At 44.7% G+C, this 26,487-nt stretch overlaps 2 protein-coding genes across 2 annotated transcripts in view; both read left to right on the top strand.

The window, feature by feature from the left end:
- LOC110535962 (neuronal calcium sensor 1) overlaps positions 1-13,071 on the top strand; it is a 32,914-nt gene extending 19,843 nt beyond the window's left edge. Inside the window, exons 5-10 of the mRNA XM_036935793.1 lie at positions 4,208-4,346; positions 7,093-7,171; positions 7,596-7,684; positions 7,803-7,880; positions 8,814-8,930; positions 9,509-13,071. Coding sequence (XP_036791688.1) covers positions 4,208-4,346; positions 7,093-7,171; positions 7,596-7,684; positions 7,803-7,880; positions 8,814-8,912 — 484 coding nt within the window. The 3' untranslated portion in view covers positions 8,913-8,930; positions 9,509-13,071. The remainder of the gene's footprint in view (positions 1-4,207; positions 4,347-7,092; positions 7,172-7,595; positions 7,685-7,802; positions 7,881-8,813; positions 8,931-9,508) is intronic.
- A 438-nt stretch (positions 13,072-13,509) lies between these two features.
- Positions 13,510-26,487, top strand: part of LOC110535063 (hemicentin-1) — an 83,302-nt gene continuing 70,324 nt past the window's right edge. The window contains exons 1-3 of the mRNA XM_036935794.1: positions 13,510-14,069; positions 21,424-21,494; positions 21,831-21,989. Coding sequence (XP_036791689.1) covers positions 13,796-14,069; positions 21,424-21,494; positions 21,831-21,989 — 504 coding nt within the window. The 5' untranslated portion in view covers positions 13,510-13,795. The remainder of the gene's footprint in view (positions 14,070-21,423; positions 21,495-21,830; positions 21,990-26,487) is intronic.

A 26,487-nucleotide genomic window follows, 5' to 3' on the forward strand; every position in this document is an offset into this window, starting at 1 on the left:
TCGCAGGTGCTCCGTCGGTTGTCAAACCCACGAGTTTTTCCCAAGGCAGCTCCATCTCATTTACACATCTTGACACCTCTTCATACAAATCATGCCCCGTAGTTGTGCCATGCATAGGACGTAAAGCCAAAAACTCCTCTGTCACGCTTAGGTTGGAGTCCACTCCGCGGATGAAAATTGACAACTGGGCAATGTCAGAAATGTCGGTGCTCTCATCCACAGCCAAGGAATATGCAATAAAATATTTTCCCTTTTTCACAAGCTGCTCTTTTAGATTGATGGACAACTGGTCTACTCTCTCGGCAATGGTGTTTCTGCTCAGACTCACATTTAAAAAGAGTTGCCTTTTTTCTGGGCAAACTTCGTCACAAACTTTAATCATGCAGTTTTTGATGAAATCCCCCTCCGTAAATGGCCGGGCTGATTTAGCGATCTCTTCTGCCAAAATAAAACTGGCCTTGACAGCAGCCTGGCCTTGTGATTTGGCTTTTTTGAACAGAGCCTGTCGAGATTTGAGGCCTCGTTTTAATTCCTCTGCCTTTTGTAGCCTTTGTTCCATGTCCATATTCTTGTTTTTGTCCGCGTGTTTCGTTTCATAATGTCGTCTCAGATTATACTCTTTCAGTACCGCCACACTTTCTCCACACAGAAGACACACAGGTTTTCCAGCTACCTTCGTGAACATATACTCCGACTCCCACCTTGTTTGAAACCCCCGGTTCTCAGTATCCACCTTCCGTTTTGCCATTTTTGATGGGTATCTGAAAGTTAATTTTACTGTGATGCTGACGACTGCTGTGCCAATAAATATTGAAATGAAGCAGCCTACTGCTCGGTGCGTCACCTTTGCATTGTGGGAAATGTAGTATTGGTGCGTGTAAAAGATCTGCGGGCTGCCGGCTTGCTGCGGGCCGGTTCTAATAATAAATCAAGATCATCCCAGGGGCCGTAAAAAACCTTCTTGCGGGCCGGATGTGGCCCGCGGGCCTTGACTCTGACATATGTGGTCTAAAACATCTGTGATCCTTTGAGCGCATTGGGGCGATGAAACAACGGAGCCACGTTGAATAAAGGGAAGCGAAGTGGGCAGAGGGGCGATTTGCACGTGGAATTTAGCAAAAGGGGGCATGATTTGTTTACATAATTGTAATCCAAACTCCGTTTCAGACGAGACTGACTTTATGACCAAAATTATCCTCTTTACACTTTGTAGTCAATTTTGACACTCAAATGGATGCCTCAGGCCGTTTTCAAAGGGACTAGTTGGTGTTTAGGGGCAGCAGCTCTTGAAGCAATTTGAAGCACACAGGGAATTGGGTCATTTCCTCTGCGATGCAATGCTATAACACAGTCAACTCATCTCAAAGCAAAATAATGATGGAGCTGCCTGATTATTCTGTTTTTATTTTTTGTAGTAAATTAGTGGATGAAAGATAAATAGTTGCATACATCTTACCCCCAGGCTAGATCTAGCTATACAACATATGATGATTTACTGTAGCCTATAGCACTTTGTAAATGCTGCCTTTCCCTGTCTGTCTGACGTGCCAGGTCTTTAACATTATTTCATCTGCCTTGGCTTTGTGTCAAAACCTGATCCTTGTACGAGAGAGAAGTCAGTGCCTCGTGAGCCAGTCAATCAGTGTGTTGATGCACTACCCTCTCTGATAGGGTCAGGGAGCAAGGGCTCATCCACATCCCTGTCCACATGCAGCAGAAAGACAACGCTCGGCTGGCTCTGCTTCGGCACGTGGCTACAGAGTCGGCCAGTCTCAGGGGCTGCCTGGGTGCACTGGGGCAGAATAACACCCTGGCTGTGCACTCCATCCAAGTCAGTCAGACTTCCATCCATTATTTTACATAAAACGTTGCATGACTCCTCAATGGAAGATCAGCTGCAATCACCATGGTTGAGTGTGAAAGATGAGAGGCAATTTAAACAGGGGAAATGGGAGATGGTGTGTAATTAGTGGAGGAGCCACTCACAGACATAGAATAAATAGCAAGGTTAGATAAATAGACTCTTAAACACGACCCTAGGCAACACATTGACTAGGGTTTCAATTATGAACTATTTTGGCATAGAGGAACTACATCACTGCCTCAGTCGATAAGAAAAAATAATAATACATCTGGGGGCTCTCCCAAAAAATCTCGAGGCAGACATGCCAGAATGCCGCGATTGAAAACCAAAGTTTGTAAGCAAAGCCTTTGCAGTGGTTTTTGTTAAGGTAGCTGATGCAAACTAGCCACTTGCGAAATGCACACATTAAAAATAACCTCTGTGATCTCCATCTTGCTAGCTACTATCTAGTATTTTGTTCAAGCAGATAAAGTAGTGACGTAGGCAGTGACGTATTTCCTCTATGCCTAAAGAGTCCGTCATTGAAACCAGACCCTAGTCACTCTGTTGCCTACGATTGGGTTTTCGAAACTCTTAGATAAATGCTGGTACTGTTAAATGTCTCCTCCATCCATATTGATCAATGCTAATCTATTCAGGGGGAAATGTCATTAGCATGCTTAGTGCTCACCTGCAATCAATAACACAGGGACATAGCCAAGTATCCCTGCCAACTGGACAACAACAAGGGAAAGTAGCTAAATAGCCTTGTCCACAACACTGTTTATAGCCATCCACCATGATGACAGATTACAGCGTGTTGGTAGAAAGCTGCCAGTCATGTACAGTATATCTCCAGGTTGCCTCACTGACTATGACATAAAGTCACTGGTCTACTGGTTTAGGCTATTTTCATGTGAGTAAGCACAATTATCCTGAAAGGCCTAGGAGCTAGGCTACATGTCCATGCACAACTGCACATATGCTAGTGAGTTAGCCAGGGTCACATCAAACTAGAGAAAGATGCTTCACATTTAGTTAGATTGGGATCATCCTGCCCAATTACTAGTCAATGGTTAGTTACTAAGCAACTGATTGAATCTAAAGGCCTGTGTGTTTTTGCACTAGCATGTTTTTGCTGTTTCATTGAGTCCCCCAATGAATATACAGTACTGAAACGATTTTCCTCTCACAGAGACAATGGGAATTTCACAAATGAGTCAGACAAAATCTATTTAACTTGAAATGGGTCATATTGGGATTATGTTGTGCTTTGTATTACCTGCCCGCTGAACGGCAATTAGACTTGATTCCTCATTGTTCTTCAGTGAGCTTTCGTTTCCTCTGCATATCTCCACATCTGGATATGCAAATAGGAGGATTATGGCCTTCTCTTCAATAATTTCTCAGCCCATCTTTAGAGATTATATGTGTCTGTCTGTCCTATTCTAGGTTTAGCAGGAGTGTGCTTTATCTGCGAGGCAGATTAAAAATATGAGTTTCAGAGTGAGGAGCCAAAGGAAGGAGTGAGTGTAGGGAGGATCTGTCCTGGCTTCATTCTTCATTCCTCTCAGTCTGGCCTTCATTACAGCAGATCCTCATCAGGACCAGTCTGGGTCTGTTGTCAATCACACAGAGACATGGGAAGTTATGGGAACTCACAAAAGACCTGTCTACCTCTGAACATCACTGTCTAACACTGGGTCAGACGTCATGTGGATGCACATTTTAGTCCACCAAACTGATAATACCCCCATGCTTTTACCAGAGAGCGATGGAGAGAGAAATATACACCTTAAACTAGCCTACCCATCTCTGATTCCTTCTTCAAATCTCCTTCTCCCTCTCCGTCTCCCTCTCTGTACAGACCCATTAAAGGCTTGTTATTTTACTCTGATAACACTGTTTCTTTATTGAGTTGTACAACGAGACTGTCTACCTTTGAGTGACGAGGCTTGAAATTGGTTCTATAAATAGCTGTGGTGTTATGTCATTCTGGACATATCATCTCATCTCTAGAGGCTAGAAGCTCACAGATTGATTTATCATGTATGCACATTATCAAAAGACAAGAAAGTCATTTGATTTTAATTAAACTCCCTCTGCCTATTATATTTGATTAGAGACATTATCTTATCTGCTAGCAAGATAAATAGCTTTGGGTTAAACCTTTTTATACAACATGCTGTTTTAAACTAGATCACTGCTGCTTGCCTGTTAAGAGCTGCGTCTGAAGCTCAGTGTTATTGAACAATTTCATATTATATTCAGTAGGCTAATTGTATCCCTATCATGTTAACTTTCTCTTGTGTTCTCTTTGACTTCCTCTCTCATCATTATCATAATCATCATCATCTCCTGCAGGTACAAAGGCTTTATTAAGGACTGTCCAAGTGGTCAGCTGGATGCTGTGGGCTTTCAAAAGATCTACAAGCAGTTCTTCCCTTTTGGTGACCCCACCAAGTTTGCTTCTTTTGTCTTCAACGTCTTTGATGAAAACAAGGTTTAAATCTTTTTATTATTTGTACCTCCATACAATTACATGTGCTTTTTCTGTGATTTTAATTACATTTCAGCCACTGTCATGTTAGGGGAGTAAATGCGTACATACTGTATAGTAAAAAGGTTTAGGATGCTGTTTCTGGTAGATGGGTGAGATTACTCCGTGATGATCCAACCGTTTCCAGTCTCTGTGGTGCCTTGAGGGTCATAGCACTGTGTAACGGTCTCTAATCAGAAGTGGAATCTGAGCGCAGAAAGGGTCCCTTTTGTGGGATCAATCAGAGGTGAGATGGGTTGACAAAGCACATGTCAGAGGTTCCTGGAAATGAGAGGGAAATGGACTTTGAACAAAGGTTTTTGTAATTCACAACAAGGCATTGCAATTCTTGTTTCATCCCCATGGTCTGTAGGCTTTGAGAGGAACCCCAAACGTTGTGTGTGTGTGTGGCTTGTTAATGAAACATGCTAGTGCAGCCTGGCATTATGTTATCAATATTCAATATTAATCATTCATAAAGCAGCATCCTCGTTTAGTTATCAAGGTCATCTGTTGTGTTGTTAAGAGCAGTCTCACAGGCTGGTCGATGACCCCTGGCGGCCATAGCCACACACTGGTTCGGATGTTTATGAGTTTAATTTGTGCTAAGCACCCTGTAGTTAGAGAGAATGCTGTGGTTCTAATAGTATTTGTAATCAGTGTAATTTTTCAGTTCAATGTCTGTTTTACAACAGCTGGCTGGCTGGCTGGTCCCTTGTCTGGTGGAGATAGAATCAGTCTGAGAGTCCGTAAAATGCTGTTGTTGTGTCTCAGATCCCATATCTCTCCTTTAGCAGGCCTTGCTCAGGTCTGGGGTATGTATCCTAGGATGTAATTTTGCCTACAACAATATCTCATGAAAATCAAATCAGAAAAGGTCTACTGGTATCTTGAAAATAAATATTTTGTTCCCCTCTTCTCATTATCATGTAGTAGCAGGCATTGCTGTGTATTGTATGTAATCACAAGCGCATACAGTCAGGATGCTCGCTGCATTTTGGCAAATTTTTTGCAAATATCAAACAGCAGATTGTTTCGCAATATTCCAAAATACAATCAAGGGAAAAACAAAGTTTGGAAAAACAAATGGTTTCTGTTGCAAATAGTGGATTCTAATCCATCTGTAGTTAGGCTACCAAAAGATCTTACCAAAAGTATGTGGACACCTGCTCATGGAACATCTCATTCCAAAATCATGGGCGGCAGGGTAGCCTAGTGGTTGGACTAGGAACCGAAAGGTTGCAAGTTCGAATCCCGAGCTGACAAGGTACAAATCTGTCGTTCTGCCCCTGAACAGGCAGTTAACCCACTGTTCCTAGGCCATCATTGAAAATAAGAATTTGTTCTTAACTGACTTGCCTAGTTAAATAAAGGTAAAATAAATGCTGTAATAACAGCCTCCACTCTTCTGGGAAGGCTTCCCACTGAATCTTGTAACATTGCTGCGGGAACTTGCTTTCATTCAGCCACGGGAGCATTAGTGAGGTTGGGCGATTAGGCCTGGCTCGCAGTCGGCATTCCATTTCATCCCAATGGTGTTCAATGGGGTTGAGGTCAGGGCTCTGTGCAGGCCAGTCAAGTTCTTCCACACCGATCTCGAAAAAACATTTCTGTATGGACCTCACTTTGTGCACGGGGGCATTGTCATGCTATAACTGTTTCCACAAAGTTAGAGGCACAGAATTATCTAGAACGTCATTGTATACTGTAGCGTTAAGATTTCCCTTCACTGGAACTAAGGGTCCTAGCCCGAACCATGAAAAACAGCCCCAGACCATTATTTCTCCTCCACCAAACTTTACGGTTGGCACTATGCATTGGGACAGGTAGAGTTCTCCTGGAACCAACCAAACCCAGATTTGTCCATCGGACTGTTAGATGGTGAAGCATGACTCAACACTCCAGAGAACATGTTCCCACTGCTCCAGAGTCCAATGCGGCGAGCTTTACACCACTCCAGTCGACGTTTGGCATTGCGCTTGGTGATCTTAGGCTTATGTGCGGCTGCTCGGTCATGGAAACCCATTTTATGAAGCTCCCGACGAACAGTTATTGTGCTGACATTGCTTCCAGAGGCAGTTTGAAACTCGGTAGTGAGTGTTGCAACCGACGACTGATGTTTTTACGCGCTACGCGCTTCAGCACTCGGCAGTCCCGTTCTGTGAGCTTGTGTGGCCTACCACTTTGTGGCTGAACCGCTGTTGCTCCTAGACGTTTCCACTTCACAATAACAGCACTTACAGTTGAATGAGGCAGCTTTAACAGGGCAGAAATTTTATGAACTGGCTCTTCAGTAAGGCCATTCTACTGACAGTGTTTGTCTATAGAGATTGCATGGTGAGCTCGATTTTAGACACCTGTCAGCAACAGGTGTGGCTGAAACAGCCGAATCCACTAATTTGAAGGGGTGTCCACATACTTTTATATATATATAGTGTACCTGGCAGCATGCATCCATCTTGCTAATGACCAGAGTTGACATACTTTAGCCTCGGGAGAGCCAGGTGCAGAGCCGAAATAGCAGCAGACATGGAGCACAAGTCTGCCCCACTTTTCAGCAGTAGACCAAACAAAGTGTTTAGGGGAGTTAGTGTGAAAGAAGATATTTGTCTTGTGTCTAACCCCCCCCCCCCCTTCTCTCTCTATATCTTTCTCTCTCTCCCTCTCTCTCTCTCTCTCTCTCTCTCTCTGTGTGTGTGTTATTGAATAGGATGGACACATAGAGTTTTCAGAGTTCATCCAGGCCCTGTCGGTGACTTCGCGGGGGACACTGGATGAAAAGCTCAGATGTAAGGAGAGATGACCCCTTCACATCAGGCAGTGCACGTTGACATTTCAGTGACAGGACCTGAGTATTTGTGATCGTATTGTTATGCATGTACAGAACAAAAAGACAGGCTCACAGAAGACTACAAATAAGAGATTTTTAAGTATTGTTTCAATGGTGTTGCCTACGATGTGGGCCCTGGGTTTGGATTACCTTTAGAAAATATTTGGGAGAAATAGTTCTAACTCTGTGGGGGTTCATTCTATCTCAAAACTCTCATGCCACTCCACTCCCCCACACACAGCCGCTCATGTTTAATACCTGAGTAAAAGGTCAAGGCTACATACATTCATCTATCCCCATCTACCTGTACACAATCCCAAAACTACTTTATTTACAATCAGTACTGGGCCTTCACCATCAGTTTTTTTTGTTGCTGTATTTAGGGGCTTTCAAATTGTATGATCTTGATAACGATGGCTACGTCACACGAGATGAGATGTTAAACATCGTAGATGCCATATATCTGATGGTGGTAAGTTATACAATACCAAAATGTTCCAGTGTCAAAAAGGCTAATGGTAGAATTCACATACAGTATTTTACATTGACCTGAACTATTGCAAGACAATATATTTGCCTTTGTGTTCCAGGGGAACACTGTAGAGTTACCAGAAGAAGAGAATACACCTGAGAAGAGAGTGGACCGTATTTTTTCCATGATGGACAAGGTATACCTCTATTCCACAAATAAAACACTGTAGTAACCCAAAACCACCACCATGGGTTAAGAATTATGTAACTATTTGTTTATAGCTATTTTGCTCTTAGTTGTACAACTTATAGATCACTTTGTTTCTCAAGTCAGTGGCAGTACTATTGTAATGAGCTGACTAGCAACTCCACAGAAAATACCATGTGTATTGTGTTCCTACTGTGTCCCTGTGCTGTAGTGCAGTGAGGGCCGTCTAGAGTTTAGACCTCTTAGCCGTAGCCATCCCAGCATCACTAACAATTCCTGCAGTCTATAAACACCACAGATACCCCCTCCACCACCACAGCCCAGTGCTAATTCCCACTCAGCTCACTCAGGCCCTCCTCGTCCTTGGCTCAGTGAAAGATGAGATGGAGCCTGCCTGGGCATGTTTGTCAGTTCCATACCCAGTGCAAGGATCAGGCCGATAGGACTGGCTTCAGAGCACAGCATCAGTTGCTCAGTCATTTGTATGGGCGGAGGGAAGTGAGCTGACCATTCAAGTGCACTGAACTAGATCAGCCAAGCCATGTAGAAAAGGCCCTGGTATATTACATTAATGGGGACAGAGTGGCACAGAGGTCTAAGGCATTGCATCGCAGTGCTAGAGGCGTCACTACAGACCCGGGTTCGATCCCAGGCTGTATGACAACCGGCCGTCCCATAGGACGGCGCGCAATTGGCCCAGCGTCGTCCGGGTTAGGGGAGGGTTTGGCCGGGGTAGGCCGTCATTGTAAATAATAGTTTGTTCTTAACTGACTTGCCTAGTTAAATAAAGGTTAAATAAAAAATAAAAACATTTACTCATGATTTGTTTGCCCCCTGCTGGTAAGATAGAGTAAAAGCGGCCTGATCTGCGATGGAGATGCTGTTCCGTTGTGCTATATCTTCTCCTGTGTTCTTATTCCAGAATGCTGATGGCAAGTTGACCCTGCAGGAGTTTCAGGAGGGTTCCAAGGCAGACCCCTCCATTGTGCAGGCACTGTCACTGTACGATGGGCTGGTATAGGGCCTAAAGTGTTTAAAGGTGAGTGGAGCAGTGATCATGCAGCATTGAATTCAATACCCAAGTATTGGAAATGTCATAAGGTTGTACATGCTGTATGATATATTCAAAATCATGTTTTATAATAAGAGAAACAAGGAATTGTGTGGTCAATTGATCTGAGGATGACAATGTGTGTTATTGAGAATACTACAGTTTACGAAGTGCAGTATAGTGTAGAGGTCAGAGACTCGGTCTGAAAACAATGCAAAACCGCCATTGTCAGACCACAGTTTGTCCTTATGTTTTATTCAAGTGCCCTCTGCTGATTGCTGGCAATGAAACAGCCATGCAGTGCTCAGAGAGGAGAAAGGGCAGTTAGCTGGTCTATCCTCCCCTCTGTCTAATGTATTCCACAGCCCATTATTGCTGTAGCTGACGTCCTGCTCAACATGTGATAGAGTGTGTTTCAGCTCAATACAGACACTTACATTGGACAGCTTGGGTTTAAAGTAGCACTGCATTTACTTGTTAGTTTTGTGTCTCTTTTGTCAATAGGATCTTGCACTGTTTGTGTCCATGTCTGATTTCATTGAACTCAATGGCGATTATTATTACAGATTCGCAGATGAGTCCAACATGGTGCCATCACACCTGCTATGAGAAAAAAGCATCTACAAGCATCAACGTCCCTCCATGCACCATCCAGAAGGAGACGTGGGGTGAGGAGAAGGGCAAGGACTTGTGTAATACTGCTGCCGTTAATTGCACATATTCATCTGCACTATAAGCATTGAAAACAACTCTGAGCCCTCTGATATACAAAAATGTAAAATAAAAAAGGACAAGAGGGGAATATACACTGAACTTATACATACAAGCAAGGCAGTTGTTTTTCCTTGTGGACTATACTGGAGGATACCCCTTGAGGTGTGTGTGAACTGTGAACGGCGCTCAACAGAGTCAGAGTGGTGTGACTGACACGTGGAGAGCTGTCACATGGCTACCTGAAAGACTACAGCAGGAGACATCAGCAGGCACTGATTGTTTTTGAGTGTTGAGGGAGATCAACTAATTTATAAATCCATGTATATAGGATATACTATAAATAGTCTTGTTATTATGTGTTGCTTTGCTGCGTTTGTTGGAGTGCTGTTCATTAACATGAAATTAAGCGTAATCGTTTTTGAATCAGTTTTAATTAATGGAATGCTTTTTTTCATCCTGCTTCCTGCACAAACCGCTTCCTTGGTTGTCTTTCACATTTTTATTTGAGGAGTAAGTGGTCAGGGAGGGGCTTTCATTTGTAAGGCTTAATTCATTATGTTTGGGTTATGTGCCTCCTATTGTGTTGGATGTATGTTCCGTTTCCCATCAGCACTACTGTCAAGGCACTGTAATGTCTCAATGCCACATTCTAAATGACATGATCAAGCAACACAGTGTAATTCCTCACAGTTGACACATCTCAACTGAGGCTCATTATTTCCTTTGACGTCGTCTTACTCCATCCACCCTGTGTATACACAAAGCTTCAGCCATTGAGAACAAACAGACATACATTCTCGTTGTAAAGATTTTTGCAGGCTGTCTGTTTGAGCCTGTCCTTTTTGTGTCTGTCCTGTGTGTTCAACAGAAGCCATAAATCCCAGCATGTGATGATGCCTTTCCCGTTCAGTCTCGGGTCATTTCAGTCTTACCATTAGGCATTTGTCAGCTTCACTGATTTAGCCTTACTCAAGTGATAAAGATAATTTCCCCCTGTGCTGTCATTTACATTGAACAACACAGAGCACAGAGTAAAATGCATTTTAAAGCTGCAATATGTAACTTTCTGGGCGACCTGACCAAATTCACATAGAACTGTGAGTTATAGACCTGTTATTCCCATTTAAATTAAGTCTAAGAAGCTGTAGACCTGTTCTATGTAAGCTATTTCTATGCTTCCCGTTTGTAAGTTTAGTTTTTGCATCTTTTACTTTTGGTTTTGTACACCATCTTCAAACACCTGAAAATACAATATTTTGGGTTATTGAAAATATATTTTACAGCGGTTAAGATGGTATGATGATTCTCTACACTATACTTGTTTGTTTTGTTGCATAAACTGAAATTGGTCGAACTATTTCAATTTTAGCGACCAGGAAATGTCGGAGCGATTTCTGCAGTGGACCTTTAAATGGCTGCCTTTACATTCTGTGATTGAAAATTCAACCTCAAAGCTCTCTAAACTCAACTTGTTTCCGAAATGTGTCTCAGTTCCCTCAAATACCTGTTTATTCAAAATGGATACAGGAACAGAACTCTGCCAGAAAGTGGTTGAAGTAATTGTTCAATGGAGATTCAGACTTTTTGTTAAACTTAAACATGAATTACCCTGTTATAATGAATTAAGGATTACATTGACTGTAACTTGTTCATTAAACAGTGCTTTAAGACAGTTCATACTGTAGATATGAGTAAATACAGGCCTTAGTGTTGCTTTCCACTTCAAATCCATAATCTACTGCTACACCATAGATTCGCAATGTAAGTTTTTATGTCCTGACCTAACTTCAAGTATTCCTACAGCAGACTAGCACACTTAGAAGAGACCATTAAGAAGTAGTGAGATTTCCTTGGTGTCTGATTTGTGCCATCCCCGTGCGGTTGAAAAACTCACAGTGGTTTGGTAGAGGCTAGCCAGGCCCTCAGCAAGATCCACTGGGCCATTAATCTGTTTAACATTGTCTGTCCATTCTTATCCAACTGGTCTGGATTCAGGAGATATAAGAGCCATTAGAACTGGAGTTACTACATGCCAAAGGAGGACCCAAGTGGGCCAAGCTTATACAGTAAGTCTAAATAGTGACCTGGTAGGTTTAGAAGGAGAACATTTCTTTATCATTGCAGTAAACATCTTTAATTCATTGTGTTCTGGCATTGGTGTTGCAGCAGCATCCCATAAAATGTATTTAATTCTCTTTGATATGCTTTTCTTGGGTAAGCAGAATTGTGGAATATGAGACTGAAATCATGATTCCTTTAGGCACAAAAGTGTGACTCTAAAATCTCTGTCAATTTCTTGACGAAGGTTAAACACTCAACCTGTCTCTGACACCAATGGTTATTTTTTGGGGTCATTAAAATGTTTTCATTCTTGCAAACCCTTTCCTTCCTCTTGTATGGTTGCCTTCTCTCCTCGCCAAACGTCCGATATGCTACATCAATCTCTTGGCTTGCATGGCTTGACACTTCTTTGCGCTCAAATAAAACTCAGTAAGAAATCTTAAAATAGATAAATCCCTGAGAGCGACTGCCTCACCATGTGATGTAATCGAAGTATCCGTTCTTATCAGGATCTGTAATCCGACGAGAAAGGGATGCTTGGCTTCCTCAGCCTTTCCTCTGAAGAAGCATCTGGCATTTCTGTCTCATGTCAAGCCACTGACTCCATTTATGCAACAGCGGGATATATTTATATATACATATATTTTGGTGTCTTTTTTTCCAGAGACAACTAATCTCATGCTATTCTACACATGTTGCAATGAGGCTGAGAGAATTTGTTGCAGTTTTACAAATTATTTCCTATAATTCTATTTTTTTTTACATGGCTTATGATGTGTTCATATCTTACCTGGGAAGGGGGGAGCAACCATAGAGATCCTAAAATTACTAGACAGGCTATGTTATAAACCTTCACATTTCCAAATGGGGTGAAAATGGCAGCCATATTGGTCAGGGAGAAATCCAAACCAGTCTTTTTGGAATTAATGGCATTAGAGGCATAATCCTGATTTTTCTTAAGCAGGAAAATCAAACAAAGGCATGTGATGTATCAGAAATGGTGTAATTTAATGAATGTTAACCTACAATATTGTCCTATAATCCTAAATACAGTTTATACAGGTTTTGTACACATTTTCTGTATATATACCCTCTAAAATACATGTAAACATACCATAAATGTCTAAAACCATAAATGTTTCTTGGAAAGCTGAGAGTGCTATTATATGATACAATACCAGTGCTTGTTGCATTTACAACATTTTAAATCCTATCATCTACTGATTTCAGTCAGTGTATGGCTGTAGATTGATTGCATTGTTTGAATGAAATATTGGCATGTTAGCAGTTAACTTGTCAAATTAAACGAATTATTCCTCTGGCTGGCTAATAAATAATAAACATACAGTGCAGATAAATTCTTCAAATTAATTATTTTACACACCATGGTTGACCAACTCCCTGATTATGTTATAATATTTGTGTATATATTTGTTTGGGGGGGTGGGGGCCACAGAGCCTGTGCCACCCCCTTTTTAGGGGATGCAAGGTGCGTGATATGCCAGCTAAACATAAACACTGCTGTTATAATAAAGCTCAAGCCATTTCGACAATGCTGAGTCGTGAAAACAATTCTTCTCCACTGTAAAATTGCTTAAAAGTTGAGCACAATTGCAACTCTAGCTTGGCATAAGGTTGACCGGATCCAGCCATGAGTACCCGGCCAGGAGAATGTGGACGGGGTTGGGCTGGAAGTGATAGCCGGGTCAAGTTACACACAAAAAAATATGCTTGTTCCTACTCAGGACCCTTTTAACACCCATCCCTGCCACCGTTCCGAGCGCTCACCATTTCTCCAGAGGAGCTGCTTTCTTCAATCCGTCCAAACTTTTGTGCATGGATGTTACTCGGGACGAAATAACGTGCTACACCATCTAGTCTAGATCTACATGTAGGCTATTTCAGTTGAGGCACAACATTTTTCAAAGATTTTTTAGTTTGGTTGTCTTTGGCAATAATTCGATTTCTATAGATACATTTTTGGTGGGGGATGCGCAAAAACGTCTTTTTTTAATGTGTTAATGTTTTAACTGGTTTGTTACGTTTATGAAATCAAACACAGATGCAGTAAATTGAGAATGACCGCTATTATGTTGAAGTGCCTTCTCTTGGCGCTCTTTATTTGCGGGCACAATGTCCTGACCGACCCGCGAGTTGAGGGTGGCCAGGAGCACTTTGATTCCATGGACAGTGACAGCGCTTCAACCCTGGCATTTGTGTTCGATGTTACTGGCTCAATGTATGACGACCTCAAACAGGTGATAGATGGTGCCTCTCGGATCCTGGAAAAGACCCTCAACCGGAGGACAAGACCCATCAAAAACTTTGTCCTCGTGCCATTTCATGACCCAGGTAAAAAAAATAATAATAATGAAATGTTTCATAACCCTAATTATTTCTTACAAGAGTAAGATATTTAGCATTTTTTTTAAAGACAAATGAGAATAGGCCTACATTATTTACATTAAACAATTGACATTAAACAATAAGGCCTCAATCAGATCAAACATTAAAGGAACTGTCCAGTGTTTCCAGATTTCTATGAAATATGACATAATTACAATAGGAGTGATGGGCCAGCTCAACTTCTTCAGGAGGATGACATATGAGGAAATAGCAAGCATTTTTAACACTTCTGTTTGAGATACAAATTTAAGGTGGGTTTTTTTAAAACAGTTTATTTATTTATTTATGCTTTGGCCACAAATGCAAGTATAGGCACCCCTCTTCCACTCAACCTCTATGGGAAAGCTGGAGCTTGAAAAAAAGAGAGTGCCCTAATGGGGGAGGGTGTTTGAGCCCAGATGAGAAGCATATGCTGTCTTCTGGTGTGTAATTACCCCAATCACCCCCATCCACCCCTCTGGAAAGCCTACCGGCCCCAGTAACCAACCCTGGGTGGAAGGGCTGGATGCTGAGAAGGGGATGGTGTGCTCGGCTTGCTACACTAACGCCACACATTTGATCTGTGTCTAATTTAGTGTGCCCTTGGGGACTTTGTAAGCCTCCTAGGATTGCAAAGAAACAGGGTGACAGTGTCTATGTTGTATGGGCTCTTATGACTGAAGTGGGGACAAAGCCTTAAAAAGCCTGACAAAAAAATGATAGTGGGACAGAGAGGGATCAATAAATACTCCCCAGGTAGTCTGGCAGTCTGACATGTCCACGTATTATCAATGTCTAAAAGTTATATTTGGTAAGCAATGTGATGGCAAAGCTTGAAGCACACACACACACACACACACACACACAAAAACACCCACACTGCCCCTAACCCAATCTACGGGCCTCTCCCTCACAGAGTGAACTGTTCTATATGGCAAGCTATTCTATATGACAGACAATATATTCTCAGTGTGTTGATTAATGTTTACTGCTCCATCGACCAGCCCCTGAAGGATTCCAAATAAGTGTCAGATCTTAGTAGGCTGTTATTAGTCACGTTGGGGTCCACTGCAGTATGAGAGGGGCTCAGGTCACCCAACAGAGAGTGCCGACTTCAGCACTAAACACAACTAATGATTACTCCGTTATCATGGGCATTTTGAAGATGGCACAATACCACATGCTATATTTAAGCAGTAAGGCACAAGAGGGTGTGGTATATGGCCAATATACCATGGCTAAGGTCTGTTCTTAAGCACGACAACGCGGTGTGCCTGGATACAGCTGTTAGCCGTGGTATAGCCATATACCACAAACCCCTGGGGTACCTTATTGCTATTATAAACTTCAATTCAGTTTTGGTCATAGCTGCGGTATACCATGGCTTTCAGCCAATCAGCATTCAGGGCTCAAACCGCCTAGTTTATAATATAGCATCTAGCATGTACTGTATGTGATACTTAATTGTCCACCAGTAATGATTTAGGGGACTAGACATTATTTCTGGCATAGGCCCTCAGATCCTCAAAAAGTTCTATAGCTGCACCATCAAGAGCATCTTGACTGGTTGCATCCCCGTTTGGTATGGCAAATGCATCGCACTTGACCGCAAAGCGCTACAGAGGCTGGTGCGGACAGCCCAATACAATCCTGGGCTCCCTGCCATCCAGGACCTTAAGGCTCGAAACATTTCCTAAACATTTTATAAAACTCCAGCCACCAAAGCCATAGACTGTTCACTCTGCTACCATCTGGCAAATGGTACCTGAGCATTGCCTCAGACCAACAGGCTTTGAGACAGCTTCTACCCCCAAGCCATAAAACTGTTAAATAGCCAGTGCCTATAGTAAATTAATGGTACCCAAACTATCTGCAATGGTTCTATCTTGCACTGACCATACGCAAATGTCATGTCGTGTGTATAGGTGGCAGGCAAGTCAGGCGCAGGAGAATCGAACTTGGTATCAATGCAGTAGTTTAATAACGTAACAAAAACACAGCTCCAAAACCAGAGTACATAAAAGCAAAGTGGGTGCGAGGACCCATCGCGCACCAATACAACCTTCACGAACATGAAAAAACAAACCATCTCTGACAAGGGGAAACAGAGGGTTAAATACACAACAGGTAATGAAAAGGATTGGAACCAGGTGCGTATGGAGACAGACAAAACCAATGGAAAATGAAAAATGTATCAATGATGGCTAGAAGACCGGTGACGTCAACCGCCGAGCACCGCCCGAACAAGGAGAGGCATCAACTTCGCAGAAGTCGTGACAGTACCCCGCCCCCGACTCGCGGCTCCAGAAGCGTGTCGACACCGGCCTCGGGGACGACCCAGAGGACGAGGCGCAGGGTGATCCGGATGGAGACGGTGGAACTCTCGCAGCAGGGAAGGATCTAACACGTCCTCCACCGGAACCCAGCATCTCTCCACCGGACCGTACCCCTCCCAGTCCACGAGGTACTGAAGGCCCCTCGCCCGACGTCTCGAATCCAGGATGGATCGAACGGAGTATACCGGGACCCCCTCAATGTCCAGAGGGGGCGGAGGAACCTCCTGTACCTCAGCCTCCTGGAGTGGGCCAGCCACCACCGGCCTGAGGAGAGACACATGGATTGGAGGTGTTAATGCGGTAATTAGGGGGAAGCTGTAACCTGTAACATACCTTGTTCACTCTCCTCAGGACTTTAAACGAACCCACAAACCGCAGACCCAGCTTCCGGCAGAGCAGGTGGAGGGGCAGGTTTCGGGTCGAGAGCCAAACCCTGTCCCTCGGTGTGAACAACGGGGCCTCACTGTGGTGACGGTCTGCGCCAACTTTCTGGCTCAGTACGGCTCGCTGAAGGTGGACGGCGTCCCATGTTTCCTCCGCACGCCGGAACCAGTCGTCCACCGCAGGAGCCTCGGTCTGACTCTGATGCCAAGGAGCCAGAACCGGCTGATAACCTAATACACATTGAAAGGGAGAAAGGTTAGTGGAGGAGTGGCGGAGCAAGTTCTGGGCCATCTCTGCCCGATCCTGGCAATAGGACCTCAGAACTCTCCACCTGCCCATTACTCTCGGGGTGAAAACCTTAGGTAAGGCTGACCGAGACCGAGACCCCAGACGTTCCATGAACGCCTTCCAGACCCTTGACGTGAACTGAGGACCCCGATCAGACAAAATATCCTCAGGCACCCCATAGTGCCGGAAGACGTGTGTAAACAGGGCCTCTGCAGTTTGTAGGGCCGTAGTGAGACCGGGCAAAGGGAGGAGACAACAGTACTTAGGGAAACGATCCACAACGACCAGGATCGTGGTGTTACCCAGTGAAGGTGGAATATCGGTTCAGAAATCCACCGACAGGTGCGACCAAGGCCGTTGTGGAACAGGTAAGAGTTGTAACTTACCTCTGGGCAGGTGTCTAGGAGCCTTGCGCTGGGCGCACACTGAGCAGGAGGAAACATAAACCCTCACGTCCTTAAAGTGGGCCACCAGTACCTCCCACTAAAACAGTGCACCGTCCGACCAATCCCAGGATGACCAGAGGAGGGTAACGTGTGGGCCCAATAGAACAGCCGGTCGCGGACAGCAGACGGAACGTACAGACGCCCAGCTGGACACTGAGGTGGAGCGGGCTCTGCACGTGACGCCCGCTCAATGTCCGTGTCCAGCTCCCACACTACCGGAGTCACCAAACAAGAGGCTGGGAGTATGGGAATGAGATCCAAGGTCCGCTACTCTGGCATACAGCCGAGACAGCTCGTCTGCCTTAACGTTCTGGGAGCCTGGTCTGTAAGAGAGGGTAAACACAAAACGGGTGAAAAACATGGCCCACCTTGCCTGGCGAGGATTCAGTCTCCTCGCCTCCCGGATGTACTCCAGATTGTGGTGGTCAGTCCAGATGAGAAAAAGGTGTTTAGCCCCCTCAAGCCAATGTCTCCACGCCTTCAAAGCCCTAATGACAGCTAACAACTCCCGGTCCCCCACATCATAGTTTCGTTCCGCCGAGCTGAGCTCCTTAGAGAAGAAGGCACAGGGGCGGAGCTTCGGTGGCGTACCTGAGCACTGAGAGAGTACAGCTCCTATCCCAGCCTCGGACGCGTCCACCTCCACTATGAATGGCAAAGAGGGATCCGGATGAGCCAACACAGGAGCCGAGGTAAACAGAGCCTTCAGATGCCTAAAAGCCCTGTTCGCCTCAGCTGACCACTGCAAGCGCACCGGCCTCGGATAAAACCTCCGGGAGTAGTTGATAAACCCTAAGAATCGCTGCACCTCCTTCACTGTGGTGGGAGTCGGCCAATTACGCACGGGTGCAATGCGGTCACTCTCCATCTCTACTCCTGACGTGGAAATATGATGCCCTAGGAAGGAGACGGACTGTTGGAAGAACAGGCATTTTTCAGCCTTGACGTACAGGTCATGCTCCAACAGGCGACCAAGCACTCTGCGCACCAGGGACACATGCTCGGCGCGTGTATCGGAGTATCAGAATGTCATCGATATACACCACTACACCCTGCCTGTGCAGGTCTCTGAAAATCTAATCTACAAAGGATTGGAAAACTGATGGAGCATTCATCAACCCATACAGCATGACGAGGTACTCATAATGCCCCGAGGTGGTACTAAATGTCGTCTTCCACTCGTCTCCCTCCCGGATACGCACCAGGTTGTACGCACTCCTGAGATCCAGTTTAGTGAAGAAGCGCGCCCCGTGCATTGACTCAATCGCCGTAGCGATAAGAGGTAGCGGGTAACTGTATCACGGGCGCCAACCTCCATCCCCGTTCACGTCTCCGCTTGCGACAGGGGATACACGCGACTCCTGGGAAGTGCTGCGTCTACCAGGAGATTTATCGCACAATCCCCCCGTCAATGGGGCGGTAATTGAGTTGCCTTCTTTTTACAGAAGGTGAGAGCCAAATCGGCTGTGGGACCCCCCTTATGTCACCATACACAAAGGAGCGGTGGCCTCCCTGATAAACCCTGACACCTAATGGTTGACTATCAACCATAGAGTAATTAAAGTCCTCAGTCATCCATGATTTCTGGAGATAATAGCTAAATGGAGGTACTACACTTATAATTTCAACAGCAGTTCATGCTGCTCAAATCCAATAAAAATGGCATTTGTCACATGCGCTGAATACAACTGGTGTAGACTTTACCTTGAAATGCTTGCTTACGAGCTCTTCCAAACAATGCACAAAAATAAAATACTAACACGAGGAATAACATAAAATACACAAGAATGAAGCTATATACAGGGAGTACCAGTACCAGATCAATGTGCTTGGGTATGAGGTATTTGATGAAGATATGTACATGAAGGCAGGGTAAAGTGTCTAGGCATCAGGATAGATAATAATAATATTAAGGTATTTGAGGTAGATATGTACATGAAGGCAGGGTAAAGTGTCTAGGCATCAGGATAGATAATAATAATATTAAGGTATTTGAGGTAGATATGTACATGAAGGCAGGGTAAAGTGTCTAGGCATCAGGATAGATAATAATAATATTAAGGTATTTGAGGTAGATATGTACATGAAGGCAGGGTAAAGTAACTAGGCATCAGGATAGATAATAATACGATTAAAATAAAGAACAGAGTAGCAGCAGCAAATGATGAGTGTAAAAGTGTGTGTGTGAGTGTGAGTGTGTGTGTAATGTGTATGTATGTGTGTTTGTGTTGGAGTATCAATGTAGTGTGTGTGAGTGATTGTGTATATGGTTTGCTGTCACGACTTCTGCCGAAGTCGATGCCTCTCCTTGTTCGGGCGGTGCTCGGCGGTCACCGGTCTTCCAGCCACCATTGATCCATTTTTAATTTTCCATTGGTTTTGTCTTGTCTCCCTACACACCTGGATAGACCCCTGTTGTGCTGGTGGAGGCGCTGGAAAAACTGTCTCTCCCAGCGGTCCATATTCTGGACAACACGATCCATGGCGGCACTTAGATGGTAAAGCTTCTCCGTATGCTCCTGGACGCGCTCCTCCATCTCCATGGCCGGGGTACCTTCTCCTGCTGACTTCATATATTGGTCAGAGTTTCTGTCCCGTCGTGTGTAAGGATGGCAGGGTAGTCAGGCGCAGGATAATCGAACTTGGAGTAGTTTAATAACTTAACAAAAACACAGCTCCAAAGCTGTAGTACATAATAAAAGCAAAGTGGGTACGAGGACCCATCGCGCACCAATACAACCTTCACGAACATGAAAAAACAAACCATCTCTGACAAGGACATGAGGGGAAACAGAGGGTGAAATACACAACAGGTAATGAATGGGATTGGAACCAGGTGTGTAGGGAGACAAGACAAAACCAATGGAAAATTAAAAATGGATCAATGGTGGCTGGAAGACCGGTGACCGCCGAGCACCGCCCGAACAAGGAGAGGCATCGACTTCGGCAGAAGTCGTGACAGCAAACCATATACACAATCACTCACACACACTACATTGATACTCCAACACAAACACACATACATACACATTACACACACACTCACACTCACACACACACTTTTACACTCATCATTTGCTGCTGCTACTCTGTTCTTTATTTTAATCGTATTATTATCTATCCTGATGCCTAGTTACTTTACCCTGCCTTCATGTACATATCTACCTCAAATACCTTAATATTATTATTATCTATCCTGATGCCTAGACACTTTACCCTGCCTTCATGTACATATCTACCTCAAATACCTTAATATTATTATTATCTATCCTGATGCCTAGACACTTTACCCTGCCTTCATGTACATATCTACCTCAAATACCTTAATATTATTATTATCTATCCTGATGCCTAGACACTTTACCCTGCCTTCATGTACATATCTTCATCAAATACCTCATACCCAAGCACATTGATCTGGTACTGGTACTCCCTGTATATAGCTTCATTCTTGTGTATTTTATGTTATTCCTCGTGTTAGTATTTTATTTTTGTGCATTGTTTGGAAGAGCTCGTAAGCAAGCATTTCAAGGTAAAGTCTACACCAGTTGTATTCAGCGCATGTGACAAATGCCATTTTTATTGGATTTGAGCAGCATGAACTGCTGTTGAAATTATAAGTGTAGTACCTCCATTTAGCTATTATCTCCAGAAATCATGGATGACTGAGGACTTTAATTACTCTATGTGGCAACTACAACATCCTTTCCCCCATTTTGATTATGTTCCAACAGCTAAAAAAATACATAAATAGGAAAGACCTATAGTTTTCATAGTAGATCATCAAGCACCCTATCATTTTTTCTGTGCAACAGAGTTCGCTTTTTAATTATATGTTAATAACATCCACATTATGGTTTCTCCTAGACATTGGCCCTGTGTCCATCACCACTGACCCAAAGAAGTTCCAGCAGGATCTGCAGGAGCTGTTTGTCCAAGTGTGTACCAGAACCAAAGCCTGATACAAATTTATAGCTATACCATCTCTGCCAGAACATCCGCCAGACTCCATATGATAGGCTTAACATACTTTATATCAATCTGTAGACCAGGAAGGATATAGAATATACAGGATATGTAGATATGCAGACTGCTTAGAATATGAAGCCAATAGTCTCTACAGTCAATACAGTATAAGTTTCTAAACTAAATAGGATTATGGTTAGGCTACACAGCACAGGTCTTTAGACTATGCATAGTGATGCATTTCCTGTTCCTATTGAGGCCCTCAGTGATGGTGTTGGATCAATTGTCTGTGTGTTGTCTTCTCTCAGGGAGGTGGAGACTGTCCAGAGATGAGTATAGGAGCCATAAAGAAGGCCCTGGAGGTGTCTCTACCAGGCTCCTTTATCTACGTGTTCACTGATGCCAGAGCCAAAGACTACCGCCTCAAACGGGACGTACTGCAGCTGGTGCAGCTCCGACAATCACAGGTAATGATTGCACTCTAGAAAATGCTGAGTTGTTTGGTTGACACAACTGCTAGGTTGCAGGTGTTGGGTCACTTAGTTGGGTTGTTTTCTTTAACCTTTAAAAGTCTAGCCCCATAGAAATGCATTCAATAACACATGAATAAATGGCTGATGTAACGGCTGTTTTTGGTGGCGCAGCGTGGTAAGCGCAGCGTGGTAAGTGTTCATATTTTTAATAAAACAACTGAACACTGAACAAAACAACAAAACGACAAAGGAACAGTCCTGTAAGGTGACGAAAAACACTAAACAGAAAATAATCCCCCACAACTAAAATGGGGAAAACAGGCTACCTAAATATGATTCTCAATCAGAGACAATGAACGACACCTGCCTCTGATTGAGAACCATACCAGGCCAAACACATAAACACAACATAGAAAAAAGAACATAGACTACCCACCCCAACTCACACCCTGACCAAACTAACACAAAGACATAATAAAGGAACTAAGGTCAGAACGTGACAGCTGAAAAGACAGTAAAAAAAATAATTTAAAGAAATAAGGTTTTGAAGTGTCTGTCCTATATCTAGGAGAGATATTTTTTGACACATATTTAACCCCTTATTTTTGTTATTCTTATTAAACAACATGCTAACTCTAAATCAGTCAGGAGCAAGCCAGGTAGCCTAAGAAGGAACGGAAGTGAATTATTTAGGCTACGTTATTATTATTTCGAGGCTATAGCCTGCCATTTAAGAAATCAATTGTGAAGCATTTGTGACACGCTACAGGCTGGAAGCAACACTCAGCATGTCAGCAACACATCAACAACAGCACTTCAAAAACATGGCTATAAATGTTGCAATAAGGCTGTATAAAATTTAATTAATTACTTAGTATTAAATAATAATGAATCAGAAAATGCCTTATTAGACTATACAGTCATTCTACAGTGCCTTTGAATTCACTTTCAGATACACGAGTTTGGCCAGTCTTTGGTTTGAGGATCATGCGGTGAGCTATGCATGCCTAGTTTGTTAATTTAGCCTAGCAGATGCTGTTATATTCCCATGCCCTAATCACTGTCAACACAAATGTATTTTATAACAGCAATATCATGGAATAAAAAATTATACATTACAAAAAAGTTACAATGGCGTATAGGCCTACAGTACCTGATGATACGCGGCTGCTGTGTTAAACAACAAATTGCTTTTTCTTGAATGAATTGATGATCAGATACTTCAGTTGTAACTGGTTCGGTTGCGCTACAGTTTTACAGTTGATAGACAACTTTAGCACTGTTTCAAACTTAGACTATCCTCTTTTTTAACAATAGCCTGCATAGAAATCAAAATGTCTGTGGTGCTGCAGCATACACTCATTCATTGTCATGCTCTGTTGTGGTATTAAAACATATTTTACTTGTCTCCGGTCATGTAAAATGACAGAATTGCATGAAATGCGTTTATAAAATAAACATTTCCCTTGGATCGCTAATAACATGATAGATTCATGCAGTGTTTTTATTATAATGATATCTTTTCACCCATACCCTTGTCCACGATGGTCTGCATATCCACAACCTTCTGGCTACTCTGCCATGTAATGTTTACAAAACGAAGAACAGTTTCTAAAAGTGGATATCTAACTCTCTGGGCTGGGTTTCCCCCAAAAAACATTGTAGCACTAAGATAGTCTTCCGTCCATTTAGTGTCAATGGAATTAAGATTATCTTAATGCTACGATGCTTTTGTGAAACCCTGGTTTGTCTTAGGAGTGAGGGTAAACGATAGGCATGTTCTCTGCTATTGTCACGTTCTGACCTTTATTTCCTTTGTTTTGTCATTATTTAGCATGGTCAGGGCGTGAGTTGGGGTGGGCAGAATATGTTTGTTTTTCTATGATTAGGGTATTTCTATGTTTCGGCCTAGTATAGTTCTCAATCAGAGGCAGGTGTCATTAGTTGTCTCTGATTGAGAATCATACTTAGGTAGCCTGGGTTTCACTGTGTGTTTGTGGGTGATTGTTCCTGTCTCTGTGTTTTGCACCAGATAGGTCTGTTTTGGGTTTTCACATTTCATTGTTTTGTAGTTTATTCATGTATAGTTTTCCTTTATTAAACAAACATGAATCATCACCACGCTGCATTTTGGTCCGCCTCTACTTCACCCGAAGAAAACCGTTACAGAATCACCCACCACAACAGGACCAAGCGGCGTGGTGAAAGGCAGCAGGAGCAGCGCGAGGAGTACTGGACATGGGAGGAGTTGGATGGAAAAAGACCCTGGGCACAGCCTGGAGAATATCGCCGCCCCAAAGAAGAGCTGGAGGCTGCGAAGGCGGAGAGGCGCTGGTATGAGGAGGCAGCACGACGGCGTGGATGGAAGCCCGAGAGTCAGCCCCAAAAATGTATTGGGGGGGGGCACACAGGAAGTGTGGCGAAGCCAGGTAGGAGACCTGCACCAACTTCCTGTGCTTACCGGGGGCCTGGAGAGACCGGGCAGGCACCGTGTTATGCTGGGAAGCGCACGGTGTCCCCAGTGCGGGTGCATAGCCCGGTGCGGTACACACCAGCTCCGCGTATCGGCCGGGCTAGAGTGGGCATAGAGCCAAGTGCCATGAAGCCGGCTCTACGCATCTGGCACCAGCCTTGCGCATGGTCTCTCCTGTTCGCCTGCATAGCCCAGTGCGGGCTATTCCACCTCGCCGCACTGGCAGGGCGACCGGGAGCATGCAACCAGGTAGGGTTGGGCAGGCTCGGTGCTCAAGAGCTCCAGTGCGCCTGCACGGTTGGGTCTATCCGTCACCACCTCCACGCACCAGCCCTCTGGTGGCAGCCCCCCGCACCAGGTTGTCTCTCCGGCTCATCCTTACAGGTGCTCCCGCCTGTCCAGCGCTGCCGGAGCCTTCCTCCTCTCCAGCGCTGCCGGAGCCTTCCTCCTCTCCAGCGCTGTCGGAGTCTCCCGCCTCTCCAGCGCTGCCAGAGCCTTCCTCCTCTCCAGCGCAGCCGGAGTCTCCCGCCTGTTTGGCGCTGCCAGAGCTCCCGACCCTCAGTCCAGAGGCGCTAGAGCCCCTCATTCCAGAGGCGCCAGAGCTACTCAGTCCAGCGCTGCCGGAGCTTCCCGTCTGCCCAGCGCCATCTGAGCTAACCGTCTGACCAGCGCCATCTGAGCTACCCGTCTGCCCAGCGCCGCCAGTGCCGCCAGTCTGCCCAGCGCCGCCAGTGCCGCCAGTCTGCCCAGCGCCGCCAGGTGCCGCCAGTCTGCCAGGTGCCGCCAGTCTGCCAGGGGCCGCCAGTGCCGCCAGTCAGCCAGGTGCCGCCAGTCAGCCAGGGGCCGCCAGTCAGCCAGGGGCCGCCAGTCAGCCAGGGGCCACCAGTGCCGCCAGGGGCCGCCAGTGCCGCCAGTCAGCCAGGGGCCGCCAGAGCCCCTCTGTCCCGAGGCGCCAGAGCCCCTCTGTCCCGAGCAGCTGCCCCTCTGTCCCGAGCAGCTGCCCCTCTGTCCCGACCAGCTGCCCCTCTGTCCCGACCAGCTGCCCCTCTGTCCCGACCAGCTGCCCCTCTGTCCCGAGCAGCTGCCCCTCTGTCCCAACCAGCTGCCCCTCTGTCCCGACCAGCTGCCCCTCTGTCCCGAGCTGCCCCTCTGTCCCGTGGGGTCATTGAGAAGGGTGACCATGGTTAGAAAGCCACGGAGGCGGACAATAAGGCGGACCAAGACGATGGGGAAGTGGGGTCCGCGTCCCGCGCCAGAGCCGCCACCGCGGACAGACGCCCACCCAGACCCTCCCCTATAGGTTAAGGTTGTGCGGGGGGGGGGGGGGGGGGTACTGTCACGTTCTGACCCTTATTTCCTTTGTTTTGTCATTATTTATTATGGTCAGGGCGTGAGTTGGGGTGGGCAGTCTGTTTGTTTTTCTATGATTTGGGTATTTCTATGTTTCGGCCTAGTATGGTTCTCAATCAGAGGCAGGTGTCATTAGTTGTCTCTGAGAATCATACTTAGGTAGCCTGGATTTCACTGTGTGTTTGTGGGTGATTGTTCCCGTCTCTGTGTTTTGCACCAGATAGGGCTGTTTTGGGTTTTCACATTTCATTGTTTTGTAGTTTATTCATATATAGTTTTCCTTTATTAAACAAACATGAATCATCACAACGCTGCGTTTTGGTCCGCCTCTACTTCACCCGAAGGAAACCATTACGGCTATCTTTGTAAGTTTTCAAGGAGGGTCGGGTAAAATATATTTTACTGAATGTAGGGCCATCCATTTTTATTTCAGAGAGGTCCAATTTTCTCCAGGCACCCCTCATTATAAATAACGTACAGTCTCTTACAGAAGTGTACGTGTTCAATAAAAGCCTATATAAATCCCTTTGCTGGGGTGCAATAAGGTGGCAGATCCTTATTATAATATTCTGGAAGAATGTGGAAAATGCCCCCCAACAATTATACATTTGCAGTATATACAATTAACATAATGAACAGGAATTACATTTACGATCACAAGGTGGCCAA

This window comes from Oncorhynchus mykiss, chromosome 11 (assembly GCF_013265735.2).
Source record: "Oncorhynchus mykiss isolate Arlee chromosome 11, USDA_OmykA_1.1, whole genome shotgun sequence".
Taxonomy (NCBI): Eukaryota; Metazoa; Chordata; class Actinopteri; order Salmoniformes; family Salmonidae; genus Oncorhynchus; species Oncorhynchus mykiss.